The 26,599-nt window shown below is 37.4% G+C and overlaps 1 protein-coding gene across 15 annotated transcripts in view; it reads left to right on the top strand.

Moving 5' to 3' along the window:
* BCAS3 (BCAS3 microtubule associated cell migration factor) overlaps positions 1-26,599 on the top strand; it is an 803,928-nt gene that overhangs the window by 438,093 nt on the left and 339,236 nt on the right. For all 15 annotated transcript variants that reach the window (XM_072637728.1, XM_072637734.1, XM_072637735.1 and 12 more), the window contains 2 exons: positions 2,433-2,629; positions 19,362-19,459. In XM_072637728.1, the coding sequence (XP_072493829.1) occupies positions 2,433-2,629; positions 19,362-19,459 (295 nt within the window). The remainder of the gene's footprint in view (positions 1-2,432; positions 2,630-19,361; positions 19,460-26,599) is intronic.

Here is a 26,599-nt window from a genome sequence, read left to right as displayed (position 1 = left end):
CTATTATTCAGTGTCTTTGGGATTTATTCTGTTAGACTAGTTTTCCTACAGATTGGACTGTATTTTCATTATGTGAGGGCAACGTCCTTTTCTTCAAAATACTTAGTCTTGCAAAGCTCCCTTGCCTTTCCCATGCTCATATTAAGGCAGTTTCCAGTGGCCAATGAACCTCATCTATCACCTCATTTGACTCCTCTTTTCGTGCCAGGTGAAGTTGTCTTCATTGCTTCAAGCTTTGAAGTCAAATGATCTTGGGTGGGTTTTCAAAGCGATGTGATTACAAATGACTATATAACAAATGTCATTGTTTTGTCTGCCTGGGATCTGACATCATCGGGGAGATTAGTAGTTGAGCTCAGATTACCAATCCAGCAGACTTCTCATGGGGCAGGTGCACCCTTCTTTCCAGCTTCCACCCCCCACTCTCCATGCACAGTGGTGAGGCAGAGTGAGAAAACTCAATGATGTATCAGGGAGCATGGCCTGGAGAAGGTGGGATACTTGGGAAGGGGGGAATTATGAAGAGTTGCCTAGGTGATAACATGCCTGTGCCCCAGGGATTAAAGGCTATGCTAAGGGGTTTATCCTCTGAAATCTAGTGGTAGTTCCACTTTCACCCAGCACCACCTTCGGTTAAGGCCACAATGTCTGGGTGGCTTTTAAATCAAAAATCTTATCCCCACTTACAGAATGCTGTGAAAAAATGCTGTCCTTCACTTTAACTTTTCAATTAGAACAGGGGGTAATGTGTGCTGTCAGTGTGAAGTCTGTACAATATGTTTGTCCTGCACACAACAGGAGAATGAATAGGAACATCTGGCCATTGCCTCTGTGAAATTGCACAGGCATCTGTTTACCTCTTGGCTCTGTGACACTGACGGTTTCCAGCTTCAGATGCACAGAATGCTGTATCTGTGCCCTAATTTACCTCATTGTCTGTAAGCAGCTAGAATCTGAAATGTCCGTAGCCAGCCTGAGTTTTACCTTAAGATCAGTAGGCATATAGATGTTCCAAGATAGCCTCCTCACACACTTTTTTCTCTTGAGGGCTCACAATCCTAGAGTTGCCCTCTTCTTTGCAATTTCTTTTTGCCAAAATTGAATCACTTTAAGCACAGAAATATGATCTCAGTAAAGGAACTAAAGGCAAAAGTATGGCACATCTATTTTTATCATCAAATGCAGAAAGTAAAAGTCACATTTGATGTGTTCAGAGGTGAATTTAGCACTTACAGGACATTAAGAAATATTGCCTCTTCGTCTCTGGTTTCCATATAGTTCACTTGGGGTCTAGGCACCCTGTTTGTGAAATTCTAGAATACCATATGTCTATTTTCTGATTTTGTCCTTTAAAAATAATGTTCAATTTTTCTTATGCTTTGAATTCTTCTTAAAGCACTCAATACAGTAACAAGTATTTTGATTTTGCAATGCTGGGAAGGGAGACCGTTCTGGTGCTCCAATTTCAGTTTCATATTAAATTATTTGTGTGTAAACTCATTCTACTGATGCAGATCAGCAACTCTTTTGCAACTCAGTCTTTGAGAATTGGATATACCAAGTGATTAAGTGACCTGTCCGAGGTCAAACAGCTAGTATTTGGCAGCAGCAGGAGCAGATTCCAAGGCTGTCTCTCCATTCTACCTTGCTTTCTCTCAACCATTGTTGAGAGTGTATTTTTCTTTCTTCATTTTAAGTATATGATTCATGAAACACATTGTCATTTCCTATCTCTTTAGTAAGAATAATGACAGGCAAAGATACATGTTATGGAGGAAGCCCTTTTATTTTATCACTTTGTTTCAGAAACTTTGGGCTATTTAAAAGAAAGAAAAATCCAATTTGTCATAAAAACAGCTAACTCTTCTCATTTGAAAAGTAGTTCTTGGAGGTGGGGGGGCAGGGCATAATAGTAGAATAAGCCTCGTAACATTTGTTGATGGGAAGATACTGGTTTCAGGTGTTAAGAATTATTTCAGACCTTTTCTTTTCCTCGGATAGTTCAAGAGCAGCTTCAAGTTTGTCATGAGCTTGGTCCTCAGGGAAGGAGTTACTTTTAATCTGTGGATTGATAGGTGTAGGATTCATTGCATGCCTGCACAGTGGTGAGTATTGTGTGGAATGTGGGAAAGCTAGAGCTCTTAGGTAGGCTGCAGCTCCTCCTTTTTGATGTCACTTATTGGGGGGAGGGTGTTATATGTATGTCTGTTTATTTGTGTGAAAGCCAAAGGAGGGTTGTGGAAGGCTGCCTCTCCAAACTGTAATCAAGGTCACCATTCCATAGCAGGTGCCTTCTTGCGCTCCCATTTGACTAAGATGGGCTTCCTGGAGGAAATAAGCTTGGAGTAAATGGTGGGAAGTGGTTTAATGAATGGCAAACAAAGGCACGTGCGTGGATATATTTTAATCATGCTAGGCCTGTTCTGTTCCAGGTTGAAATCGTGACCCACACTGGACCCCATCGACGTCTGTGGATGGGTCCCCAGTTCCAGTTCAAAACCATTCACCCATCTGGCCAAACCACAGTTATATCATCAAGTTCCTCCGTGCTACAGTCTCATGGCCCAAGTGACACTCCCCAGCCCCTTTTGGATTTTGATACTGATGACCTGGATCTGAATAGCCTCAGGTAAGAAGAGCTTAGGGGAGTATCATGAAGATCAAGGTAAATGTTGTGGACTCAGTTCCTAAACATATTCGTATTTTCTTTGAAATAAGAATCTAAAAGTTATTTTGGCTTACTAAATTTTTTACATCATTGTATGGTTTCATGGAAGGAACACTGAATTTGGAGTCAAAAGACCTTGGTTCAAATACTAGCTCTTCCACAATGACCTATGAGATTTTTAACAAGATCATTTGACCCAACCCTCTCATTTTATAGAAGAGGAACCTGAAGCTTGAGAAGAACATCTTTGTCCAAGGCTCCCCAGGTAGTAAGTAATAGAGTTTAGTAAGAAATAGAGTTGGGATTTGAAATGAGGTTCTCTGATTCCAAATTCAGCACTATCTCCCTATCGCCTCTGTCTGTGTGTTACATTCATAACATGTTGGGTAGCAATAAAGGACTTTACTATACATGTCACCTGTTAGTATTCTTTTCATGTAAACACTACTGTACTAAAAGACCAAATCTGTCTTTTCCACATCATTTCTGAATCGAGCCAGCCTTATTATTAAAACCATAATTGCTTCTTCACTGATATTCATCTTACCATTAAAACTATTCTCTCTGAGCCATAATCTCCTCACCTCCTCATTACCAAATGTAGTGAGTGGCCTGTCCTTAGTTTTCATTCTACTTTACCTTTCTGCAACTTTTGACACTATTGAGAGTCTTTTCTTCTTTCTCTTCCTTTGACCTCTGTGACATAACTCTCTTGGTTTTCCTTCCACCTCTTCAACTGTTGCTTCTCAATCACTCCTGGTTTTTCTTAATCTTCCTACCCCCAGAAACAACATACTAAAATTTGTGAGATACAGCCAAAGCTATACTTAAGGGAAAATTTATATCTCTAAACACTTAAATCAATATGAAAAATAAAGAGATTAATGAAATGGGCATGCAGCTTAAAAAACTTGAAAGCAAACAAATTAAGAATCCCTTGTTAAAAACCGAAATAGAAATTAAAGGAAAGATCAATAAAATTCAAAGTTTAAAACCCCCCCAAAACACTGAAGTAATAAAACTGGGAGCTGGTTTGATAAACCAATAAAATAGATAAACTATTGGTTTAATTTGGTACAAGAAAACCAAATTACCAATCTCAAAAATGAAAAGGGTAAATGTTTCACCAAAGAAGATGAAATTAAAACAATCATTAAGAGTTATTTTTGCGTAGTTATATGCCAATAAAACTGACAATCTAAGTGAAGTAGATGAATACTTACAAAAATATAAATTGCCCAGATTAAGAGAAGAGGAAACGGAATACTTAAATAACTCTATTTTAGTAAAAGAAATTGAATGAGTCACAAATGAGCTCCCTAAGAAAAAATTCCCAGGACCAGTTGTATTTACAAGTGAATTCTATCTAACATTTAAAGAGTAGTTAATTCCAATAGTATATAAATTATTCAAAAAACTAAGTAAAGGAATCCTACCAAATTCCTTCTATGACACAAATATGGTTTTGATACCTATACCAGGAAGAGCAAAAACAGAGAACAAAAATTATTGACCAATTTCCCTAATGAATATTTAATCAAAATTCTTAAATATAATACTAGCAAGTAGATCACAGAAGAATATTACAAAGTTCATATACTGTGACTAGATAGGATTTATACTAGGACTGCAAAGGTGGTTCAATGTTAGGAAAACTATAAGTGTAATTGATCATATCAATAACAAGAACAAAAAAATTGATTATCTCAGTAGATGGCTAAAAAGCTTTTGACAAAATACAACTTCCATGCCTATTAAAAACTCTAGAAAGAATAGGAATCAAGCTTTTCTTTAAATAATAAGTAGTATCTCTCTAAAGCCAAAAGCAGGCATTTACTGTAATGGGCATAAACTAGAAACCTTCTCAGTGAGATCAAGGTGAAACGAGAATGTCCATCATCACCACTATTATTAACATATTGTATTAGAAATGCCAGCTATAGTAATAAGACAAGAAAAAGTAATTGAAGGAATTAGAAGAGGCAAAGAGGAAACACTTTTTGCAGACAATATGATAGTGTACTTAGAAAACCCTAGAGAATTCACCAAAAAAAAGTTGTTACAATTAACAACTTTAGCAAAGTTACAGGATATAAAATAAACCCACATAAAATCAGTATATAATATTGCCAGCAAAACCCTGCAGGAAGAGATGGTAAGAAAAATTCTGTTTGAATTAACTGCAGACAATATAAAATACTTCGAAGTCTGCTTGCCTTTACCACCTAACACCTATCAGATTAGCTAACATGACAGAAAAAGAAAAGGACACATATTGGAGGGGATGTGGAAAAATTGGGACACTAATGCACTGCATATGAACACAACTTCAAAATACTTCTCACACAAGTAAAGACAAATCTAAACTACTGGAGAAATATTAATTCCTCATCGCTAGGCCAGGCCAGTGTAATAAAAATGAGAATTATACATAAATTAATTCTCTTACTCAGTGCTATACCAATCAGACTACCAAAGAATTATTTTATACAGGTAGAAAAAAAATAATAGCAAAATTCATCTGGAAGAAAAAAGATCAAGAATATCAAGGAAATCAATGAAAAATTTGTGAAGGCAGACTAGCAGTTCCAGATTTCAAACTATGTTACAAAGTGATAATCATCACAACAATACAGTACTCACTATGAAATACAATGGTTGATCAGTGGAATAGATTAGGTATGTAATACACAGTAGGAAGTGAACAATCTAATCTTTTTTAATAAGCCCAAAGACCCAAGCTTTGGGGAAAACAACTCAATTTTTGACAAAAACTGGAAAAGTTGTTTGGTAGAAACTAGGCATAGACAGTATTTCTCAACCATTTACCAAGATAAGGTCAAAATGGGTACATGATTTAGATATAAAGGGTGATATCATATTAGCAATATTACCAAAAAAGAAAATTGTACTTTAATTCATACTTGGGATTCATCAGTACTGTCTGATAATCCCTTTAGAATTATCTTGAATCATTCTATTGATTAGTGTAGTTAAGCCTTTTACAATTGGTCATCATTTCAGTCTTTCTGTTATTGTGTACAATAATCTCCTGGCTCTGTTCACTTCACTCTGCATCAGTTCATTTGGTCTTTCCAGATTTTTCTGAAACCACCCCCCTACTTGTTATATTCTTATATAATAGTACTCTGTCACAATCATATGCCACAACTTTTTCAGCAGTTACCTAGTTGATGGGCATCCCCTCAATTTCCAATTCTTTTCCACCACAAAGAAAGCTGCTACAAGCATATATGTATGTGTAGTCATGTATGTATAAGTGTATACACACATACGTATACGTACATATTTATCTATATCTTTTTCTTTGATCTCTTGAGATCAGGTAGTGGTATTGCTGAATCAAAGATTATGCACAGTTTTAAAGCTCTTTGGGCATAGTTCCAGATTATTCTCAAGAATGGTTGGACCAGTTCACAACTCTACCAGCTGTGTATTAGTGTCCCAATTTTTCCATGTCTCCTCCAATGTTTGTCCTTCTCTTTTTCTGTCATGTTAGCCAATCTGATAGATGTGAGGAGATGCCTCAGAGTTGTTTTCATTTGCATTTCTCTAATCAATAGTGACTTGATTAGTAGCTTTAATTCCTGTTCATATCCTTTGACCATTTATGAGTTGAGGAATTGCTCTTATTTTTATAAATTTGGTTCAGTTTTATCCTGCCTTACCCCACATTTCTGCATTAGCCATGTTCTGAAAAAAAGAGAAAGAAAGGAAAATAAAACAATAGTGCTTCAATCTGTACTCTGAAGCTATCAGTTCTCTATTTAGAGTGGACCACATTTTTCATCTTGAGTCCTTTGGAATTATAGTGGGTCATTGAACTGATCAAAATATTTCACGGTTGATTATCTTTACAATGTTGTTACTGTGGAATTGTCCTTCTGGTTCTATTCTTTTGACTTTGCATCAGTTTATATAACTCTTTCCATGTTTTTTAGAAATAATCCTCTTCATTGTTTTTTTTATAGCACAATAGTATTCCATCATATTCATATACCATAATTTATTTAGTCATTCCCCAATTGATGGACATTTCCATAGTTTCCAATTTTTTGCCAGCACTAAAGGAGTTATTCTAAATATTTTTGTACGTGTGAGTCTTTTTCCTTTCTCTTTGCTCTCTTCCCCTGGTCACTTTTTAAAGTTCCCTTACCTTAGGGACGCTATACTAAGCATTGTTGAATAAGTATTCAGGCATCTATCTGTCTTTTGTATTCTGAAACTTTCATTCTATTAGCAATCTCTTTCAGGCCTTGATTATTCAATTATTTCCAGATCCTTAAAATTGCAGGACCTCAAAATGTTGTGCTCCTTTGTACTCTCTCTCTCTCTCTCTGTGTCTTGACATGGAGCAGTATAGGCTCTTTTAGCCAGTGGTTTTTTTTTTTTTAAATTTAATTCATGTTTAATTGCTGTAGTACCCTATTTTAGGTTTATTTTTATTGCAATTCATGATTCCCCTATCATCCCTTGGGATCTCTCTTGCTCCCAGTGAATATTTGTGTTTCTGATCTTATTTCTGTAAATGTAGATTGTAAGATCGTTTCTAAAACTATTTTGTTTTATGATATCCTTCTTGGATTTCTAATTGCTTGAAGTCCGATTGTATCCCATTATCTGACCTTTTTGGTGTTGACATCACCCTCCAATTAAATATCATCTGAAATTTCTATCTGAATATTGTTTATTCTTTCAAGTCATTGAAATGATACATTATAGATAAAATATTTTGGAAGAAAAAGGAAAGGAGAAACTCCCAATTAAATTTTGTCTGTCTTTTTTTCCAGTGGATTTTCTAACCTGCTTGCTGTAAGGATTTTCAATATATATGCAATCCCTACATATTTATTAGTTTTCCCCATCATCTTTTTGTGAAGTTGGGTGCATCCTCAATTTTTATGTTCTTAGTGTTCCTTAGCAAATTAACTTGCTGTCCCACAGCTTAGTACAGTAGTCTCTTCTGACCAGTAAACTAAAACATTATTCTAGTGCTAAACAAAATTCCTGACTGCCCCTTTTTATGACTATTTCTTTACCAATGAAAATACTAGGAAATTCTTACCTTGATTTGAAACTAAGACATGGCTTCAATTAACCTTTCCCCTTGTATTCCTTCTGGCCAATAATCCATCATATGATGGAAATATGTTTTTACCTGCCACTTTGCCATCAGCAATAATCTCTCTTTAGAACAAAGCAAAGTTATCAGTAAAGCTGGTTAGACAGTCTGTTACTTCTGGAACAGTGACTCATTGCTACATAGAGGAGCATGTGTCCTGTATCATTTCCCTGCCTTAAAAAAACAAAACAAACATCTGCTGCAAGTTTTGTTTCTTCTTGCCCTATGTTTGGTCTTTGTTTTTCATGCTGCCATCTTGAAGTATAAGAATGGCTCTCCTTTCTTTCTTTCCTTTGTAGGATACAAGCAAGCCAACAATTCCAGAAGAGAATTAGTATCAACAGTTTTTAGTGGTTTGGAATACTGTAAAATTTGCTTGTGGTGAGGTAACTGAGCCCTTTCCACCCAAGTAGGGGAAGCCCACTTCTTTTAGTCCTTGATCTTTCCAGCAATATTCCACTTCTACCCATGTTACTCCATCTAGCATTTATTCAAGCACATTGCAAATCTCAATCATTCTGTGGGTTGGGTCAGATCTCTAGCTCCAGGCTTTAGAAATTCTCTCTAGCCTTTCACAGCATCTCTTAAATAAATAAAATAAAATAAAATGGTATGTGGTTGGTTACTGTAAAGCCATGTTTAATTGATCTATATACACTTTGGGAAACTTTATACTATACATTCTTCAAATATAGCAGTTATACTTGATTATGGTATTTTTGTTCATTTCTTAGAAAAAGAAAATTGTGTATCTATCACTTATGAAAAACAACCCTTCCCCCTTCTTCCACCCTCACACTTATATAGTTCCTTCCCATGAAACATTACAAAACAAATTTCAGTCAATTCTTTGAAAATTTATTAAGCATCAGTTATGGGCAAGGCACCAAGTGCTGCAATACAATTTAAATGTAGCCTTCCCCTGTCCCCTTAAGTTACTACATCATCTCATAAAGAAAAGTGGACTAAATCAAACACAAAAATAATTTTTCTTTTTGTGTGGACATGTGCTTTCATCATGATAAGGAACACCCCACTGATCAAGATCATCAACTCATATCTAATTTAATATCTTACAGCCACTTGTTGCCTTTGTATATTGATTACCTTTGTCATTAATGAAGTTGTCCCTTGGCCCTCATGAAGCTCCTTGATTTGGACTTCTCTAATGCATTTATCATTTAGACTTAGGTATGCATAGAATATTGATCTGGCTTATCAGTATGCCCAGGTCACATTTGATGTCCCCACATATATGTATTATTGTATCATAGATCTATGTGTTTGTGTCTTATTCCCATTACTAGATTATATTCCATGGTGTTTTCCCCCATGCCCTCACCCCCAGTAGAATGTAAGCTCCTTGAAGGTAGGAATTATTTTGTTCTTCTTTTTATCTAGTCCTTAGGAGGCACTTAAATTTTTGTTGAATGAATAAAGTCAGGGCATGGTGGAGCAACATATTTGATCTTCCCTTTTGACTAGCAGAGTACTTTACACATAATAGCCATGTAATGTATGTTGAAGGAATGAATGAAGATATATATATATGTATATATATATGGCATTCCTTATAGAAAGATGCATATCAACAAAATGCAGAAAAGCATGGTCATTTTCATGAAACAGGAGTCTAGTTTGTGTATTTCTGTATCCAATAGATCAGAGGTATAGTGGGTAAAGAGCTGGACCCATCAAAATGACATGGGTTCAAGTCCCACCTCTGACACATAAAAGTTGCGTTACAATTACTGATTTATATTAGAAAAAGTTTCCACACAAGGGGTTTCCTATATAAATAAAATTATTGTTCTGAATAAGGAAAAAATGCAGTACATACAGGAAATTTGTCAGAGATGAGGCCATGCTTTCCGAATTAGACTTTTGACTCTGAGCGTTGGTACATTATGGAAAGCTCATTTGCTTTTAGCTTGCATCTTCTTTTCTGGGAATATAACCCGTAGTCAGTTAGAAAAAAATTATCTAAAAGACTTTTTGGGGGGCGGAGCCAAGATGGCTGAGTAGAAAGACGCACATACACATAGCTCCGAACCCACAACCCATAGAACAACTACAAAGAAGTAACTCATGGCGAATTCTGCACCCAGAGGCCACAGAACATTGGAGCGAGGGAGATTTCTGTTCCAGAGAGACCTGCAAACCTCTCACAAAAGGTCCTTCGAGCTGCGGACTGGGCGCCGGGACCGGGAGCTGAGTACAGCCCTGCCGCGGCTGCAGCACCAAGAGGAACAGATCCAAGCGGGCTTCAGGGACGGGATCTCCAGCAGCCGCACAAGTCCCTCCACCCACAGGTGACGGGGGTCGGTGAGAGAGTCTCTTTGGTGGGTCGAGGGGGGAGTGGGGTGCCCCCATGGCTCGGGCCCCCTCAGGAGACAGAAGCTGAGGGGCGGCGGCAGACCGGGGCTCCCCAAGCAAGCAGGAGCCTGGATGCATTGTTGAAGGTCTGTGCATAAACTCCCTGAGGGAACTGAGCCTGAGAGGCGGCCCTGCCCCCACCTGGGCAGCTGAACTTAATCTCACACTGAATAGCAGCCCTGCCCCCGCCAAAAGCCCTGAGGCTGGAAGCAGCATTTGAATCTCAGACCCCAAACGCTGGCTGGGAGGATCAGGAGGTGAGGTGGGTGTGAGGAAAATATTCAGAGGTCAAGTCACTGGCTGGGAAAATGCCCAGAAAAGGGAAAAGAAATAAGACTATAGAAGGTTACTTTCGTGGTGAACAGACATTTCCTCCCTTCCTTTCTGATGAGGAAGAACAATGCTTACCATCAGGCAAAGACACAGAAATCAAGGCTTCTGTGTCCCAGCCCACCCAATGGGCTCAGGCCATGGAAGAGCTCAAAAAGAATTTTGAAAATCAAGTTAGAGAGGTGGAGGAAAAGCTGGGAAGAGAAATGAGAGACATGAAGTCAAAGCATGAACAGCAGATCAGCTCCCTGCTAAAGGAGACCCAAAAAAATGTTGAAGAAAATAACACCTTGAAAACTAGCCTAACTCAATTGGCAAAAGAGGTTCAAAAAGCCAATGAGGAGAAGAATGCTTTCAAAAGCAGAATTAGCCAAATGGAAAAGGAGATTCAAAAGCTCACTGAAGAAAATAGTTCTTTCAAAATTAGAATGGCACAGATGGAGGCTAAGGACTTTATGAGAAAGCAAGAAATCACAGAACAAAGTGAGAAGAATGGAAAAATGGAAGATAATGTGAAATATCTCATTGGAAAAACAACTGACCTGGAAAATAGATCCAGGAGAGACAGTTTAAAAATTATGGGACTACCTGAAAGCCATGATCAAAAGAAGAGCCTAGACATCATCTTTCATGAAATTATCAAGGAAAACTGCCCTGAGATTCTAGAACCAGAGGGCAAAATAAATATTCAAGGAATCCACAGAACACCGCATGAAAGAGATCCAAAAAGAGAAACTCCTAGGAACATTGTGGCCAAATTCCAGAGTTCCCAGATCAAGGAGAAAATATTGCAAGCAGCTAGAAAGAAACAATTCAAGTATTGTGGAAATACAATCAGGATAACACAAGATCTAGCAGCTTCTACATTAAGGGATCGAAGGGCATGGAATAGGATATTCCAGAAATCAAAGGAACTAGGACTAAAACCAAGAATCACCTACCCAGCAAAACTGAGTATAATACTTCAGGGGAAAAATTGGTCTTTCAATGAAATAGAGGATTTTCAAGCATTCTTGATGAAAAGACCAGAGCTGAAAAGAAAATTTGACTTTCAAACACAAGAATGAAGAGAACCATGAAAAGGTGAACAACAAGGAGAAGTCATAAGGGACTTACTAAAGTTGAACTGTTTACATTCCTACATAGAAAGACAATATTTGTAACTCTTGAAACATTTCAGTATCTGGGTAGTGGGTGAGATTACACACACACACATGCACACATGCACACATACATAGAGACAGAGTGCACAGAGTGAATTGAAGAGGATGGGATCATATCTTAAAAAAAAAATGAAATCAAGCAGTGAGAGAGAAAGATAGTGGGAGGAGAAAGGGAGAAATTGAATGGGGTAAATTATCTCTCATAAAAGAGGCAAGCAAAAGACTCATTAGTGGAGGGATAAAGAGGGGAGGTGAGAGAAAAACATGAAGTCTACTCTCATCACATTCCACTAAAGGAAAGAATAAAATGCACACTCATTTTGGTATGAAAACCTATCTTACAATACAGGAAAGTGGGGGATAAGGGGATAAGCAGGGTGGGGGGGATGATAGAAGGGAGGGCATGGGGAGGAGAGTGCAATTTGAGGTCAACACTCATGGGGAGGGATAGGATCAAAAGAGAATAGAAGTAATGGGGGACAGGATAGGATGGAGGGAAATATAGTTAGTCCTATACAACACAACTATTGTGGAAGTCATTTGCAAAACTACACAGATTTGGCCTATATTGAATTGCTTGCCTTCCAAAGGGAAGGGGTGGAGAGGGAGGGAGGTAAAGAAGTTGGAACTCAAAGTGTTAGGATCAACTGTCGAGTAATATTCTTGCCACTAGGAAATAAGAAATACAGATAAAGGGGTATAGAAAGCTATCTGGCCCTACAGGACAAAAGAGAAGATGGAGACAAGGGCAGAGAGGGATGATAGAAGAGAGAGCAGATTGGTCATAGGGGCAATTAGAATGCTTGGTGTTTGGGGGGGGAGGGGATAAAAGGGGAGAAAATTTGTAACCCAAAATTTTGTGAAAATGAATGTTAAAAATTAAATAAAAAAAAAAATAAAAGACTATTTGGATGTTAGTTGTCCCTCCTCTCTGACACAGTGCTGAATATTTAATAGGATCAAGCCTCTTCCTTTTGCCCTAATTTTATTTGACTGTGGTTGGACAATATTACCTCACCTTTGGAGACTGCATTAATTCAGTTCTATTTAACACACATTTAAGTGCCTGCTGTGTTCAATGCTGTGTATTAGACCCTGGGGATACAAACACAAAACCAACCAATAATCCCTGCCCTCTGAGGAGCTTACAGTCTATTGGGATTTGCATTTTATAAACCTCAATGTGGCATGACCTTTGATTTCCCATCTATTTGAATCACTACCCTCCTTTTTTCCTGTGAATTGTGAGCTACTACAGAACAGCTATACCTGTGGTTTTTCTTCTAATCACTGGTCTCAGTCTCTAGTATAAAGCTGTGTTTCATATAGGTACTCACTGACTGCTCATATTCTGGTACTCTGACTGCTAGAATCTTTGCTGAAATGGGTAAAGACCAGGACCCTAACTGAGCAGTGATCCATAGTGGATTCAGGATTATTGAACTGATGGCAGGACAGCTGGGAAATAAATGTATAACTGGCTAACACCTGGAGAAGAGAGACAATTGAGCAGATGGAGAAACTTCTAAGCTAACAGTAGGCTAAATGTGTGGAAACTTAATTTGTCATGGATAGTTCCTGATACAGTAGTAGTCGAATATTCTATCTTTCAACATCCATTGCTTTAAAGTCCAGAAACACTAGTTTCTTTATATCATCTCCCTATGAAACAATATAAAATAGTTCACCATTCCCTATAATTCAGACACCTTAACAACGTTCAAGGCTTTCACTATACCCCACTGTTACTCTTTGCCCATACTATCCTTCTCTCTCCTGTGCTCTCTTCCCTTCACCTCCTATACAAAACTTACTTGATCTTCACAGTCAAGCTCTAGTATTACATTTTCCATGAATCCATCCCTCACTGCCCCAGATCACTTTGATCTCTTACATCTCTGAATTTCTTTATCACTGAAGTTATTATCTAATGCTTCAATGTAAGTGACCATGGTTTCTTGAAGATTGTGTTTGTGGAACTCAAGCTTTGGCACTTTCCTACCAAACTGCAAAGTACAGGCATGATGATAAACTGTCTAGCTGTTGTCCTTGTATCAGCTTATCTAATCTTATGACTTGAAGAAACATAATTAAAAGCTTGGCTTAGATGGCATAGTAGCAGGAAGAAATAAAGTGAACTCCACACCAAAACTCCTTCAAACAGATCTAGAAAAAGCACCAGACTGAATCCTGATGGGGAAATCTAAGAAGTGATACTTTTCCAACCCACACTGGCACAGGAAAACAGAAGTATATGTGGACTCTAGGTAGTTACTGTAGTCAAGAGCACACCACACGAAGCATCCCGGTTCATAGAAAGGCTGTACAGCAAGACAAAGTCCTGTGTCTGCCTTTCCTTTGGGGAATAGATATGGTAGCATTTTTGTTTTAAAGAATAATAGCTGGTACTGGGACCTCAGGTTAGGTACAGGAATGGATACCAGCTCATAGCTTTACTAGCTCATAGCTCATAGCATACTCACTATCCTATCTCATGTCACAGATCCAAGGCAGATGAAGAGACCTGTGCCTAGAGGTGTCTATGTGGGGTGAAAGATAGGAGTGAGCCATGGGTTCTATACTGCAAATGGAGCTGCTTCAGAAGCATGCAGCAGTAGCAGGGCAGCTCAGATACCACATATACAGAGAAGAAACTCAGCTCCAAATTCTATTCTAGAGTAATAAACTAAAGAAATAAGCAAAAATTCCAGAACAAAGGGAAGCTTGCATTTCTGTTACTTTGAAACAGCAGAGCTTTCCAGCTAGCTGATAGGAGCTGAATCTGGTATCCCAGGTCACAAGCTTGCAGAGTTTAGACCAGAGATGCAGGGATCAGACTTACCCTGGATCATATAATACTCCAAGAAAACTGAAAGAAGACTGCCACCAACCTTTTCTCTAGAAATGTGCATAGATCTGGTCCTAACATCAAATCAAAGTCAGAAAGTGGGTTGGAAAAATGAACAGTCAAAGAAAGAATCCCACTATAACAGATTATTATGGCAACAGGGAAACTCAGGACACACGCAGAAGAAAAGAATGACTCTTAATGCATCTACAAGGAAAGCCTAAAAGAAAAACATAGCTTGGATGTAAATTCAGCTAGAATTCCTGGAAGAGATGAAGCAAGAATTTAAAAGAAAGTTTTATGTATATGTGTGTGTGTGTGTGTGTGTGTGTGTGTACATATATATGTGTGTATATATATATATACATATATATAATAAATGAGAGCACTAGAAGAGAAAATAAAACAAGAAATGAGAGCTTTGGAAGAAAGAGCTGAAAGGAGACTTAACAGCTTAGCACAAAAAGTACAAAATCTTGCCCAAGCAGAAAACTCCCTGAAAATTAGAATGTACCAAAGAGAAGTCCACAACTCTATGAAACAAGAAATATTAAAACAAGCTCTAATAAAATAGATGAAAGTAAAAGGTGTCTCATAGCAAAGACACCATGATCTAGAGGATTCTGGGAAGATGGTGAAGGAGGTCAGAAAACTCCAAGTTCTCAAGATTTTCCCTGCAAAAGAGATAAAATAGTGCTTCAGGGCAAATATAAAGTAGTAATAAGAGTAGGAACAGAACAGGGATCCTTCTAAGACAATTAAAGATGATCTGAAGGAAAATCCCAGAAGGAGATTTGGTCCCTATGAAGAATAAACACCTCCAGGTTAGATTAAGCTTATACAACAAGTGGAAAACTTTGAGGTTAGCTGGTTTGGGAGGCTGCCTCCACCCTACCTCCCGAACAGTGAGGGGAGTTGGGCATCTGAGTCAGGAAGATTGAGGGAACCTCTGCTGACAAAGAACACCAGACCCAGCTATGCTGTGGAAATGCCACTGGGACAAAAAGGAACCAGCACACAGCTGTTGAGTACAGAAGCAATAGGGCAGAGACACTGCTGGCTGTGGGCACTTAGAGGAGGCTGGAGGTCTTGGTTTCTGTTCCAAGCCAGAGGGGAGAACTGAAGGAGGATCTTAGACCAGAGCCACCATCCCCCATACTCCAGGGCTAGAGATGTTTAGAAAAGCTGAGCTACTACAAATTTTATTTTAAATGTACAGTTAAAGAAGAAATAATTCTACCCTAGAAAGTTACTATGGGAATAGAGAATCCTGCGGTTCATCTTCAGAGGAGGATACTGAAGTAAAGAAACCCTCTTGTACCCCCAAAGAATAATGTCAAATGGTCACCTGCCCAAAAAGAATTCGTAGAAGAACTTTAAAAAGACTTTAAAAACTTTTTAAAAAAAACAACAATCCAAGAAAAACAAGAAGATTATGAAAAGAAAGTCAACCAATTAGAAAAAGAGACTCAGAATCTTAAGAAAGAAAATGACTCCTTGAAAATCAGAATTGGGTAAGGGGAAGCCAGCAGTTATAAGACATCAAGAAATAGTAAAATATAAAGAATGAAAAAATAGAAGAAAACGTGTGAAACCTCTCATAAGAAAAACAACTGATCTGCAGAATAGATCAAGAAGAGAAAAAATAAGAACAATCAGGTTACCTGAAAGGTATGATGAAAAAAAGAATCTTGATACAATGATACAAGAAATAAATAAAGAAGATTGTCCTGAGGTATTAGTACAAGAGGGGAGAGTAGAAATAGAAAAAATCCACTGATCACCACCTGAAAGAGATCCCATTAGGAAAACCCACAGGAATATTATAGTCAAATTGCAAAACTCTGAGCTCCAGGATAAAATATTATAAGCAACAACAACAACAAAAAAGTCGAATATGGCAGTGCCACAATTAGAATCACACAAGACCTAGTAGTAGTGACACTAAAAGACTGCAGGTCTTAGAACACTATATATCTAAGGGCAAAAGAACTGGGGTTCTGGCCAAAAATATCACATCCAGCAAAGCTAATCATAATATTGAATGAAAAAAAAATTGGACATTTAATGAATTGTTAGACTTTCAGGACTTTATTTTAAAATAAAAACCTGAACTTAATAGAAGATTTGACATACAAGAGGCAAGAGAAATATAAGGTATACATACCAAAAACTAATTACAAGGGACTCAAGACTGTTTACTTTTTATATATGTAAAATGTACATCTAAAATTTTCATTAATAATTGGATAGTTCATAAGAAAGATTGGGGTAGACCTGAGTATGATATAACTTTAAAAAGTAAAACCATTTAGGAACAGTTAAAAAGAGTAATTATTTTATACAAATGAGGGTTGTTAGTTCTGGAAACCTACTTTCATTGGGAATGGGTTCAAGAGAGAACAATACATATATATCTAGAAGAGTATAAAAGTCTTCCAAATTCAGAAAGAAATAAAATCCTAAGGGGATAGGGAGGGGGGAGAGGATAAGGGAGGTATCTTTAAAGGGGAGGGAGAGGGAATAGGTCAAAGGAGGGGATAGAAGGGTGTTTAGGTTTATGGGAATGGGAGGATAAGGGAGGGATCCTGTGGTGGGGGTGGGGTGGGGTAGGTGGGTGGGGTAAGGGGGTAGGTTAAATAATAGGAGGGCTAGATAGTGGGTAGAAGTAAAGTAAAGGAGTCAGGAGGGATAGAAAATGAGAGATACACACAAACATAAAAACAGAGCAGGAGTAGAGTTTGTTAGGGAAAGTATATGTTTATGTATGTGTATATATGTATATGTGTATGTGTATATCTACATCTATATATAAATATATCTGCACTCAATTGTAGCCTTTTTTGGGGGGAGATGGGGGAAAAAGAACAAAGTAAAAAGTGCACAGCAAAGAACAAAAGGAAGCTTACAAGGAGGCAAAGATGCCCACAGTTCTCAACACAACGTGTAGTATTTATTACATAGACTTTCTTGAAATGGAAATTTATTGCTATACATTTTGAATCCTCTCTTATGTTCTGCTGTGCATATGACATGTTTTTTTCTTTTCTTATTTTGTATTTCAATTTTAGTATCTAACTTTATAACATGCTTCTTTTTCTTTTCTTATTGTGTAAAGTTTTAGTATTTGAGTAAAAATGTTAAAAATTTATAAATTATGATGAGAAATTTAAAAAGACATATCTAGAAAACAGATCAAGGAAAACAAAATTAAGAATCATCAGACTACCTGAACTCCATGACCAAAAAAAGCCTGGACATTATATTTCAAGAAATCTTAAAGAAAAACTGCTCCAGAGAATAACCACCTTCTGAAAGAAACACAAAAATAAAAACTCCTAGGAACGTTAAAGCCAAAATCAAGGTTTCCAGGTCAAAGAAAAAATATCGCATACATCCAGAAAGAGTTTAGTTACTAAGGATCTGTAGTCAGGTTCATACACAATTTAACACCCACTGCTAGAAAAAAACAAAGAACTTGGAAGAATGCAAGAAGGAAAATATAGGCTTACAAACAAGAATAACTTGCCAGCAAAACTGAGTAAATTATTATAGGGGGCAAAATTAATCTTTAATACAACAAAGGAATTTCAAACATTCCTGATGAAAAGGCAAGAGCTGAGTAGAAATTTGAAGTTCAAATACAAGAGTTAAAAGAAACAAAGTAAAAAAAAATTGACAAAATAAGGGACTAACGAAAAATAAGCTACTTGTATTCAAATATGAGGAAGTGATACATGTGTTCCTTCTGAAGCCTGTCATCATCAGGAGGTCAGACAGAAGGCAAAGAGTAACAAACAAGGATTAACCACTTACATGCTTATATGGGGAGATACTAAGTGTCCCCTCTGAACCTTGCCATCTTTAGGTGTCATAGAGTTTAATTAGACAGAATGCCTGTGTGTGCTTGTTATATCTTGGTGATTTTAAAAGAAGAATAGAAAGGAAAAGGAATAAATTCGGATTTTATTTTTCTTTCATTTTCAGTTGTGGGATGTGAGGAGAGAAGGCATGTTTTTGCTTATTGAAAAAGGCATTTTAAATAATAAAAGAAGGTTGGTCTCTATAAGATGATTTGGGGGGGAAAGGGGACTAGGTTACTATGACTTTGAAAACTCCATAGTAAGGCATGAAGGATTTATGATCCCTTATTAGTGAAAGCTGTACCCCCATCAATGAAATCATGGATCTTTAGCCTTAATATCCTCTTACTTTGGCACTTAACTTGTTTATATTATCTAAATATTATATGTTTTGGCACCTATAATTGTTTATGTTGATACTTTCCTGTGCCTGTATAGATCTTGTCATCCCAATTTGACTATAAGCTCCTAGAGGGGAAGAACTAGCTTTTACTTTTTCTACACAGTGCCTTACTTAGTGAGGGTGCATAATAAGTACATAAAAAATATTTACTGCATGAGAGAGTTGGAATTTTACGTCAGCTTTTGCTTCAAGTGGCCTGTTTAGTGATACATTTTGTTTATATAGGGAATTTTGTCATAAATTTTTTTTAATATAATAGGAAATTGTATTATTTTGTTTCTCCATTTCCTGTAAATTCTCTCATATATTCCACCCTACCAAGCCTATAGCTTAAAAAAAAAATCTGTTGACACATAGGAAGACAAGCAAAAGAGAGATGCATGCCGCGCTTCAGCTGTGTATAAAAATCAGGAAGAATGCTGCTCCCTTGCTTGGCTGATTTCAGAATAAATAGTTCTTTAATGGATTGGACTGCCCTAGCATTCTTGATTTAGGATCTGTTGCAGTAAGCGGCAGTTCTGACACCAGTAACATATGGGAAGTAAATTAAATTGAATTGCATTGCAGGATCCAGCCAGTCCGCTCTGACCCAGTCAGCATGCCAGGGCCGTCTCGTCCAGTCTCTGATCGAAGGGGAGTTTCTACAGTGATCGACGCTGCCTCAGGTAGAAAACCATGCCCTGTGTTTGAGCTGATGCCTTGCTGGTTCTGTTCAGTTTCAGTTCTTTTCTGGCATGGGGTGATAATGTTTTCTTTTCCCTTTTTTGTATTTTTAAACTATGCTCCATCTTTCTTGTGTTGCTAGATAGTGCCGTACATTTAAACATTCTTAAAGTTGGTGAGTGGTACGGTGGAGTTGGCACTTGATTAAATATAATGAACACAATATTGAAGGCTATAATGTTGATGACTTATTTTGCCTTTGATCACTTGAATGAGGATCAGCAGGCTTGACATATAACATAAATACGATATATAGGTTCAATTTACTCAACCTGTTGAGTATCAAAGTGTCTGATCTATGGAACCAGAGAGAGCCCAAATGCTCTAGCTTAAATGCCTTTATTATTGAAAGCATAAAGTTTAGAAATTCATTACCTTAATTATATTCTCTCTATCAGAGTTATTAACTTCTGCAATATACATCATTAGTGCCTGGGAGCAAGGCTTTAGGCTTTTGTAGGTGACATTAGTCATCTTTCTTTTAGGTGAAACTTTTCAGGCATGGCTGCTGAAAAAAATAGAATTGTATGTTGATTTCAGTAATAGACTTCTCTTTCCAAATTGAGAGACCCAGTGTTTGTATAAAAAACAAGGACCTCGACATTTTGTATTCTAATGCAGATGTGGATCATCTGAAGATTGTCCACAGCAGGATTTTGTCAAATAAAATCTCGCACAAGTAGAATTATTAAACATACAGCATTAGTCAAACAGTTGAGTCAGAGAGGTTTTAATCTGTAGTGATTTTAGAATCCCTAGCAACTACTGATTGGATTGAAGCTTAAACTGTAAACAAAAATGATGACAGAACCAGGTTTCTGAAGCTCAGTTGTAAAAGAGTGATGGGTGTTGGGGTCCTGTTTCAAACTATTTCTATGCTTAGGTTTCTGAAATTTGAAGGCTGCCAGTTTTCCTGGGTTTGTTTAGGTTATTTAAGCAGTCAGGTCTCATAATTGCCTTATTTAAGTAGCTATAACCAGAGCTTTCTCCTCACTTCCTTTATAAATCTTTATTTTGAAGGGCTTCAAACTTGTCTCCTTAGTTTGAACTTGGCAACCAGGACTGCCTCCTGGGAACAAGAAAATTTATATACATCTTTCTCTGCCTTTCCACTGTGGAGTAGGAATGATAGGATTTTTTTTTTAAAGATAATCCCACAGGTCATTTCTTGGTGTGAGTATACTAATGGAAGGTTTCTGCTAGTCTTAAGGTTCTCATTTACTACTATGCATCTTGGAAATTAGGTATTTTAATCTAAAATATTTTGTTCCATGTCCACAGGTTTAATTTGTTGGTATTTTATACATTTTAAAACAACCAGGTTATTAGTATTTTTAGAGGAAAGTAGCCATTGTGAATGAACAAGAGTATGTCCTTGGTATATTTACCATATGTGTTCATAATGAAGGTAGCCATATGTTGAGAAGATATTTCTTCCTCATTTACCATTGTAACACCAACTCTGTTTAAACTCCTAACCAATTAATTGCAGGCAGTGTTCAAAGACTGTAATGAACTATTGTAAGCACCCTTTTGCTTAACTTTAAGAGAAAGTTTAGTTTTAGATTGACTTTTTCCTGCCTCCTACGGTTGTTGTGATGATCAAATGAGATGTTTGTAAAGAGCTTAACACAGTCTCTGGCACATAGTAGGTGGTTAATAAACATGTTTTCTTCCTTTCTTCCTTCCTACTCTTCCCCAAAATTGTGATCACAGGCATGTTTAGAATATTTCTTTAGATCTCTAGTCCTCCACCTGAATGGGCCAGCCCTGATGTTTTCTAGGGAAAGACCACTTCAGAAGCTGTGCTCCTACCCTTTCCCAAATCCCTTCAATTAAAGCAGACGGGCACAGCAGTGGAACTGACTTATTTACTTATTTCAAGACAATAAGACACATGTGTATTCAAGCAACCTTGGAAAGGAATAAGCCAGAAATGAGGGCCTGGACTTTGAACAAAAAGCCACTCCCTATGTCACCTCAGAGGAGGTCTCCAGGATGCTGTGTGGCTGTGGAGCAAATCACATTACACCTGGTTTTGAAGTGAATGATTGTGTTTTATTGTCACATTTTCAAGCAAAGCTTCATCTATTTGACCTAAGGAGAGCACCATGACTGCAACTGCCTTGATTTTCTCCTGATCTTTGTAAGATAGGATAGTTTAGTTTCTTTATGAAAACAGGTTTATTGGAAAATACCTTTTTAGGTTTTTTCTTTAAAAGGAGGCAATAAATTTTTATCACCGCTCCTGAACCAGGAAGTCCTTCACTGCGTCTGACCCATGTGTGCATTGGAGGCTGCTGTGCTTTATGAAGATTCTTATCTCACTGTTTGATGGCTGATTGCTTAGAGATTGGGCTGCTGTGGCGCCTCCTCTTATCAGGCAATATCACTTTGTCTTACCTTCAGACAATTTATGAGACCACGTTTATCATCTTTTTAATTGTTCTTGTAGCACATTTTATAGCTCTTCCCCATTGTGGTGACAGCTCTTTCTGTGTGTGTCCAACCTGGTAGTGGTATAAACCTATTTAATATGATTATTTTTCAGTCATAGAGACTAAAACCTAGTGTCAAGTAGCTCTAAAGTCTTTGTTCCAGGAATTCACGAAATAATTCTTACTTAGTCTTTGTACTAATAAGTTCTTAGCCCTGAGTTTTGTTTTGGAGATATTTAGGAAAACTCTAATGTTATGTTCTTGGTGCTGAAAGAAAAAAAAGATATACAGTGTGGTGGTTTTCACTAAAAAAATTCCTGAAAATTAAGTTCACAATTTACTGTCTCTCTTGAGTTATGATTCATTCTTTAATAGATACATTCTTTTGGAAAGTTAAAAAAAAATTAACTCTTGTAATCCTGGCAAAGGATAAATTCTGTACCTTAAGAGAAAAGTCATAGACTTCACTGTAGGTTATCATCACCTCTGTTTGTGTTTTGTGGGATGTATATAATTTAGACCCTACAAGAAAGCAATACTTGATCACTGTTGAAATTTAAAGATTGTGTTACATTCAGAGAATCCTGAGTTAGAAGGGACCATATAGGTCAACTAAAACCAATCTGTGTTTTAACAACAGTCTCTTCTATAGCATCCCCATAAAATGGACTTATGACCTTCTCTTGAAGATTTCCAGTGATGGAGAATACAGGAATTTTTTCCTTACATACAAATTATCTCTGCTTCCCTGCTACTACTATTAAAACCCATGGGTTTTACAGGTACAATTAGTTCTCTTTCCTATAGGTGGAACCAGCCAAAAATGTTGAAAAAATAGAACCATGTGTTAATTTTTAGTACTAGAGCAAGCAAGATAAGTCTTATGTCTCTTCCACTTGAAATTGCTCCAGATATTTGAAGACTACTATCATGGTTCCCCTTAAGTCTTCTCTAGGCTAAAGATTTCTAGTTTCTGAAACTGAACCTTATATGGCACATTCTTGAATCTCCTTAATTCCCTGGTTGCTCTCCTGGATAGGCTCCATTTTGTCAATGGCCATTTCACTGATGTCATGGTGCTCTTTGAAAACAAAGGACAAATACAACAACGATGGCCATCATAAATTCTGGTACTTAGAAATGAACACAGTGCTCCAAATGAGGTCTAACTATTCTATAGCAGCTATTTGATCTTCCTAAATGAGTTGAAAACTACTGTCTGAAAAAGCTTGGGCTTTTGATAATTGTAAAACTCCATCTTCACTATACTCCAAAGTAGGGTCATTATGAGTATTATTATCTCACAAAATTCCATTTAATCCAGATATAGGTTACCAAAAAAGAGTTTGGGCTTGAGAGAATTTGTAAATATTCCCACATCTCACTATTTATTCTCTCTTTGGTCATGGGGAATATTAATACAAGAAACAATTTATACACCCACCTTGACTAAATACCATGACTCTTTTGTATATCCCGAATGCAAAGCCACTTGAAAATTTATTTTCGTGGTTTATACTTGATAGCCTTCCATTCAAAATGCATTCCTTTTAAAGAGCAGACCACTGAGCAGTTAACAGACAATGTAGTTGTCAGAGGCTTCTTTTGATTCTATTTCCCACTTTACTGACTTCCAAGAGCTGGTAGACCAACACTGCTAGGGTACTTGAAGCCCCTGCTTTTGTATAACCAATGATGAGTCTAAAAAAATCTAGTTGACATCTACTTGAGGACATTTCTCTTAGTTTGTACCTTCCCTATCAAGATGTCTTCCAGGAGAGCATCAAATCCCAAAGTTGGAAGAGTCCTTAGAATACATTTAGTACAACTTCTTACCCCACATAGTAATCTCCTCTCTGACATCCTTAGCAAATGACCATCCACCCTTTACTTGGACAATTCCAGACTTTCCAAATGATATTACAATCTTTTTCCTCATAGCAAGGTATTTTATAACTGACTGATATACCAAAGCAACATTCTTGAGTCTTTGGGAAAAATACCCACCAAAAGAAAGATATCCTATAGATGAAATAAACTGTTAATGGTGGTGTAAGATGCAAGTAGAAGTGACTACAGCTGTGTCAGACAAATAAAATATGTCTCTAGTTGTCAGATAGATTCTGGCATGATTACAGTGCAAACTTTGGGAATGGAAATGATTTTCTGGTACTTGCTAGAAGGAGAAGTTTTGGGACCTCTTTTATGTGTTAAAGGTGGCCCAAAAGAAAAGTAGTGATTTCTGAATGAACAAAAATTAATTTTTCTTTTTTATTAAATTATGGACTTAAACTGACAAAAGTGAATGTTTTCATATACAAGTAAGAAGAATTATATATGAAATCACAAATTTTTATTCCATATAGTTTATTTGAATATAATGGTGCTAATACTGTCCCTGCTTGTTTGTGTTCCACCCCAACTTCCTTTTTTCTCAAGTCTGTATTTTTTTATGTTTTAATTATATTGTTTTCTTTCCTTTCTTCTTTTGTATTATAAACACTACCCATCCTTTTGCCCTTTTCACAATATTCACCCTCTCCTCACTACAAAAAAGCCCTCCTTTGTAATAAGGCAGCTAGGTGGTGCAGTGGATAGAGCACCAGTGCAGGAGTCAGGAGGACCTGAGTTCAAATCTCACCTCAGACACTTGACACTCACTACCTGTGTGACCTTGGGCAAGTCACTTAACCCCAGTTGCCTCATCCTGGGTCATCTCCAGTCATCCTGATGAATATCTGGTCACTGGATTCAGATGGCTCTGGAGGAGAAGTGAGGCTGGTGACCTGCACAGCCCTCCCTCACTCAAAACAAAGTGAAGTGTAAGTCATGTCATCATTTCTCTGATGGCATGGTCTTCTTCGGCAACGAAGGACAAACACACAATCCCACAAAGGACTAACACACACCTTTGTTACAAATTAGTATAGTCAAGCAAGTTAAATTCAGACATTTTCAATGTCTGAAAATGTGCCTTATTTTGAAATTGTTTTCCTTTACCTTATTGTAATCATTGTGTTTGTTCATAGAACTCTTTCCAGTTTTCTCAGACTGTATTTCTTTTGTTATTCCTTATAGCAAAATAATATTCCATTACATTCACATACCATAATTTCTTCAGCTATTCCACAATTCAAGGAAACCTAATTTGTTTCTAGTCCTTTTCTATTCTCAAAGTGCTGATATGAATATTTCTGTACCTATGATGCCTGTCTTTTCTATATTTCCTCACTTTGGATATACATGCTTTATAGTGTCATTAGATAGATATACATGACTTTATGGATGTAGTTCCAAATTACTTTCCACAATAGTTGGTGGGTCTCGTTGACACTTCACCAATAATATATTGCTTAGGCTCCAAGTCTGATTGATTTAAGATTTTCAGCTCAAGTATTAAGCTATAGTTTTCTTGTTATTGTTTGTCCTTCATTCTCAGAGAGGACCATGACATCAGGGAGGTGATGCCATGACATGCAAATGAATTGAATTTAAGGAAGGGAGGGCAGTACAAAGTCACCAGCCTCACTTTCTCCTCCAGAGCCATCTGGGTGCTGTGGCAAGATATAGATCAGGACAACCAGAGATGGCCCAGGATGCAGTGGGAGACCTTGAGATTTTTAAGCTAAGACTCTTTAACAGGTTTCAGTTTGACTGAGGGTACACCTCATTCAGTGATTAAGGCTAGGTAAGAAATAAGGCAGAGAATGGTCTCTTTTACCTAGTCCAAAAAATAAAATCACTCTGGGAGGGGAAGACCCTCAGGGTTTCTGGCCAAAATAGAAACAAATGCTGTTTACATTCACTCTGAGCCAATCAGGGCCCAAACAGTGATCAAATGGGGCTTGGCCTGGGACCTGTTGTTGGCCAATCAATGAAAGCCAGAGTGATCTGGGTTTAAGGCATGATCCTTAAGGAAAAAAAATCTAGCCTGTAAATCCCAAGATTTTTTTGCTAGGTTTCAGTGATCAAAATTTACATTCCTTTGGCAGAGTGCCCACAGGTCTAAATCATATCCAGTTTTCTTATTAGTATGTAGATGGCAGAGTAGAAAAAGCACCCAGCTGAGCTTTTCCAATATTCTCCTCCAAATAGCTTTAAAATTGTGCCGCAAATTGAATTTTGGAGTTGGCAGAGCCAGCAAAATGTCAGAGTTAGACAGTCTTCCAGCCCAAGACAACATAGGAGGTCAGAAAGAGATCTGTGATAGAAAGAGGAGGCTGACCCAGGACCCACATGAGTGAAGCACTAGTAGGGGGACTGTGGTCACTGGGTGATAGAGACAGAAGCAGCAGCTGCTTAAGGAACTCTCTGGCCAAGTGTGGTAGGACAACTTGGCAACTGGTCAGAAAGAAATTACCCTGGTTAGTACTGGATGCAGAACCAGATGCTGTTTGGCAATTCCATTGCTTATACCCACTTTTGGATCATAGTTCAAAGCAGAGAAGAGTGCTGTCTAGCAAGAGAAAGTGGGAACCCTGAAGGGCAACTGCTGGCAATTCCATCACCCTGTACCCAATTCTGAGTCATAATATGGGCAGAAAGGTGCACTTTTGGTCAAGAGGAAATTGAAGCCTTGAGGCACAATATCTCTTTGTCTCCTAAGGTATCAAGGACCTGAGGAATAGTTATTATTTCCTGTCT

This window comes from Notamacropus eugenii, chromosome 2, assembly GCF_028372415.1.
Source record: "Notamacropus eugenii isolate mMacEug1 chromosome 2, mMacEug1.pri_v2, whole genome shotgun sequence".
NCBI lineage: Eukaryota > Metazoa > Chordata > Mammalia > Diprotodontia > Macropodidae > Notamacropus > Notamacropus eugenii.
The sequence above is the reverse complement of the archived record's forward strand: the minus strand, read 5'-3'. Positions and strand labels throughout refer to the sequence as shown.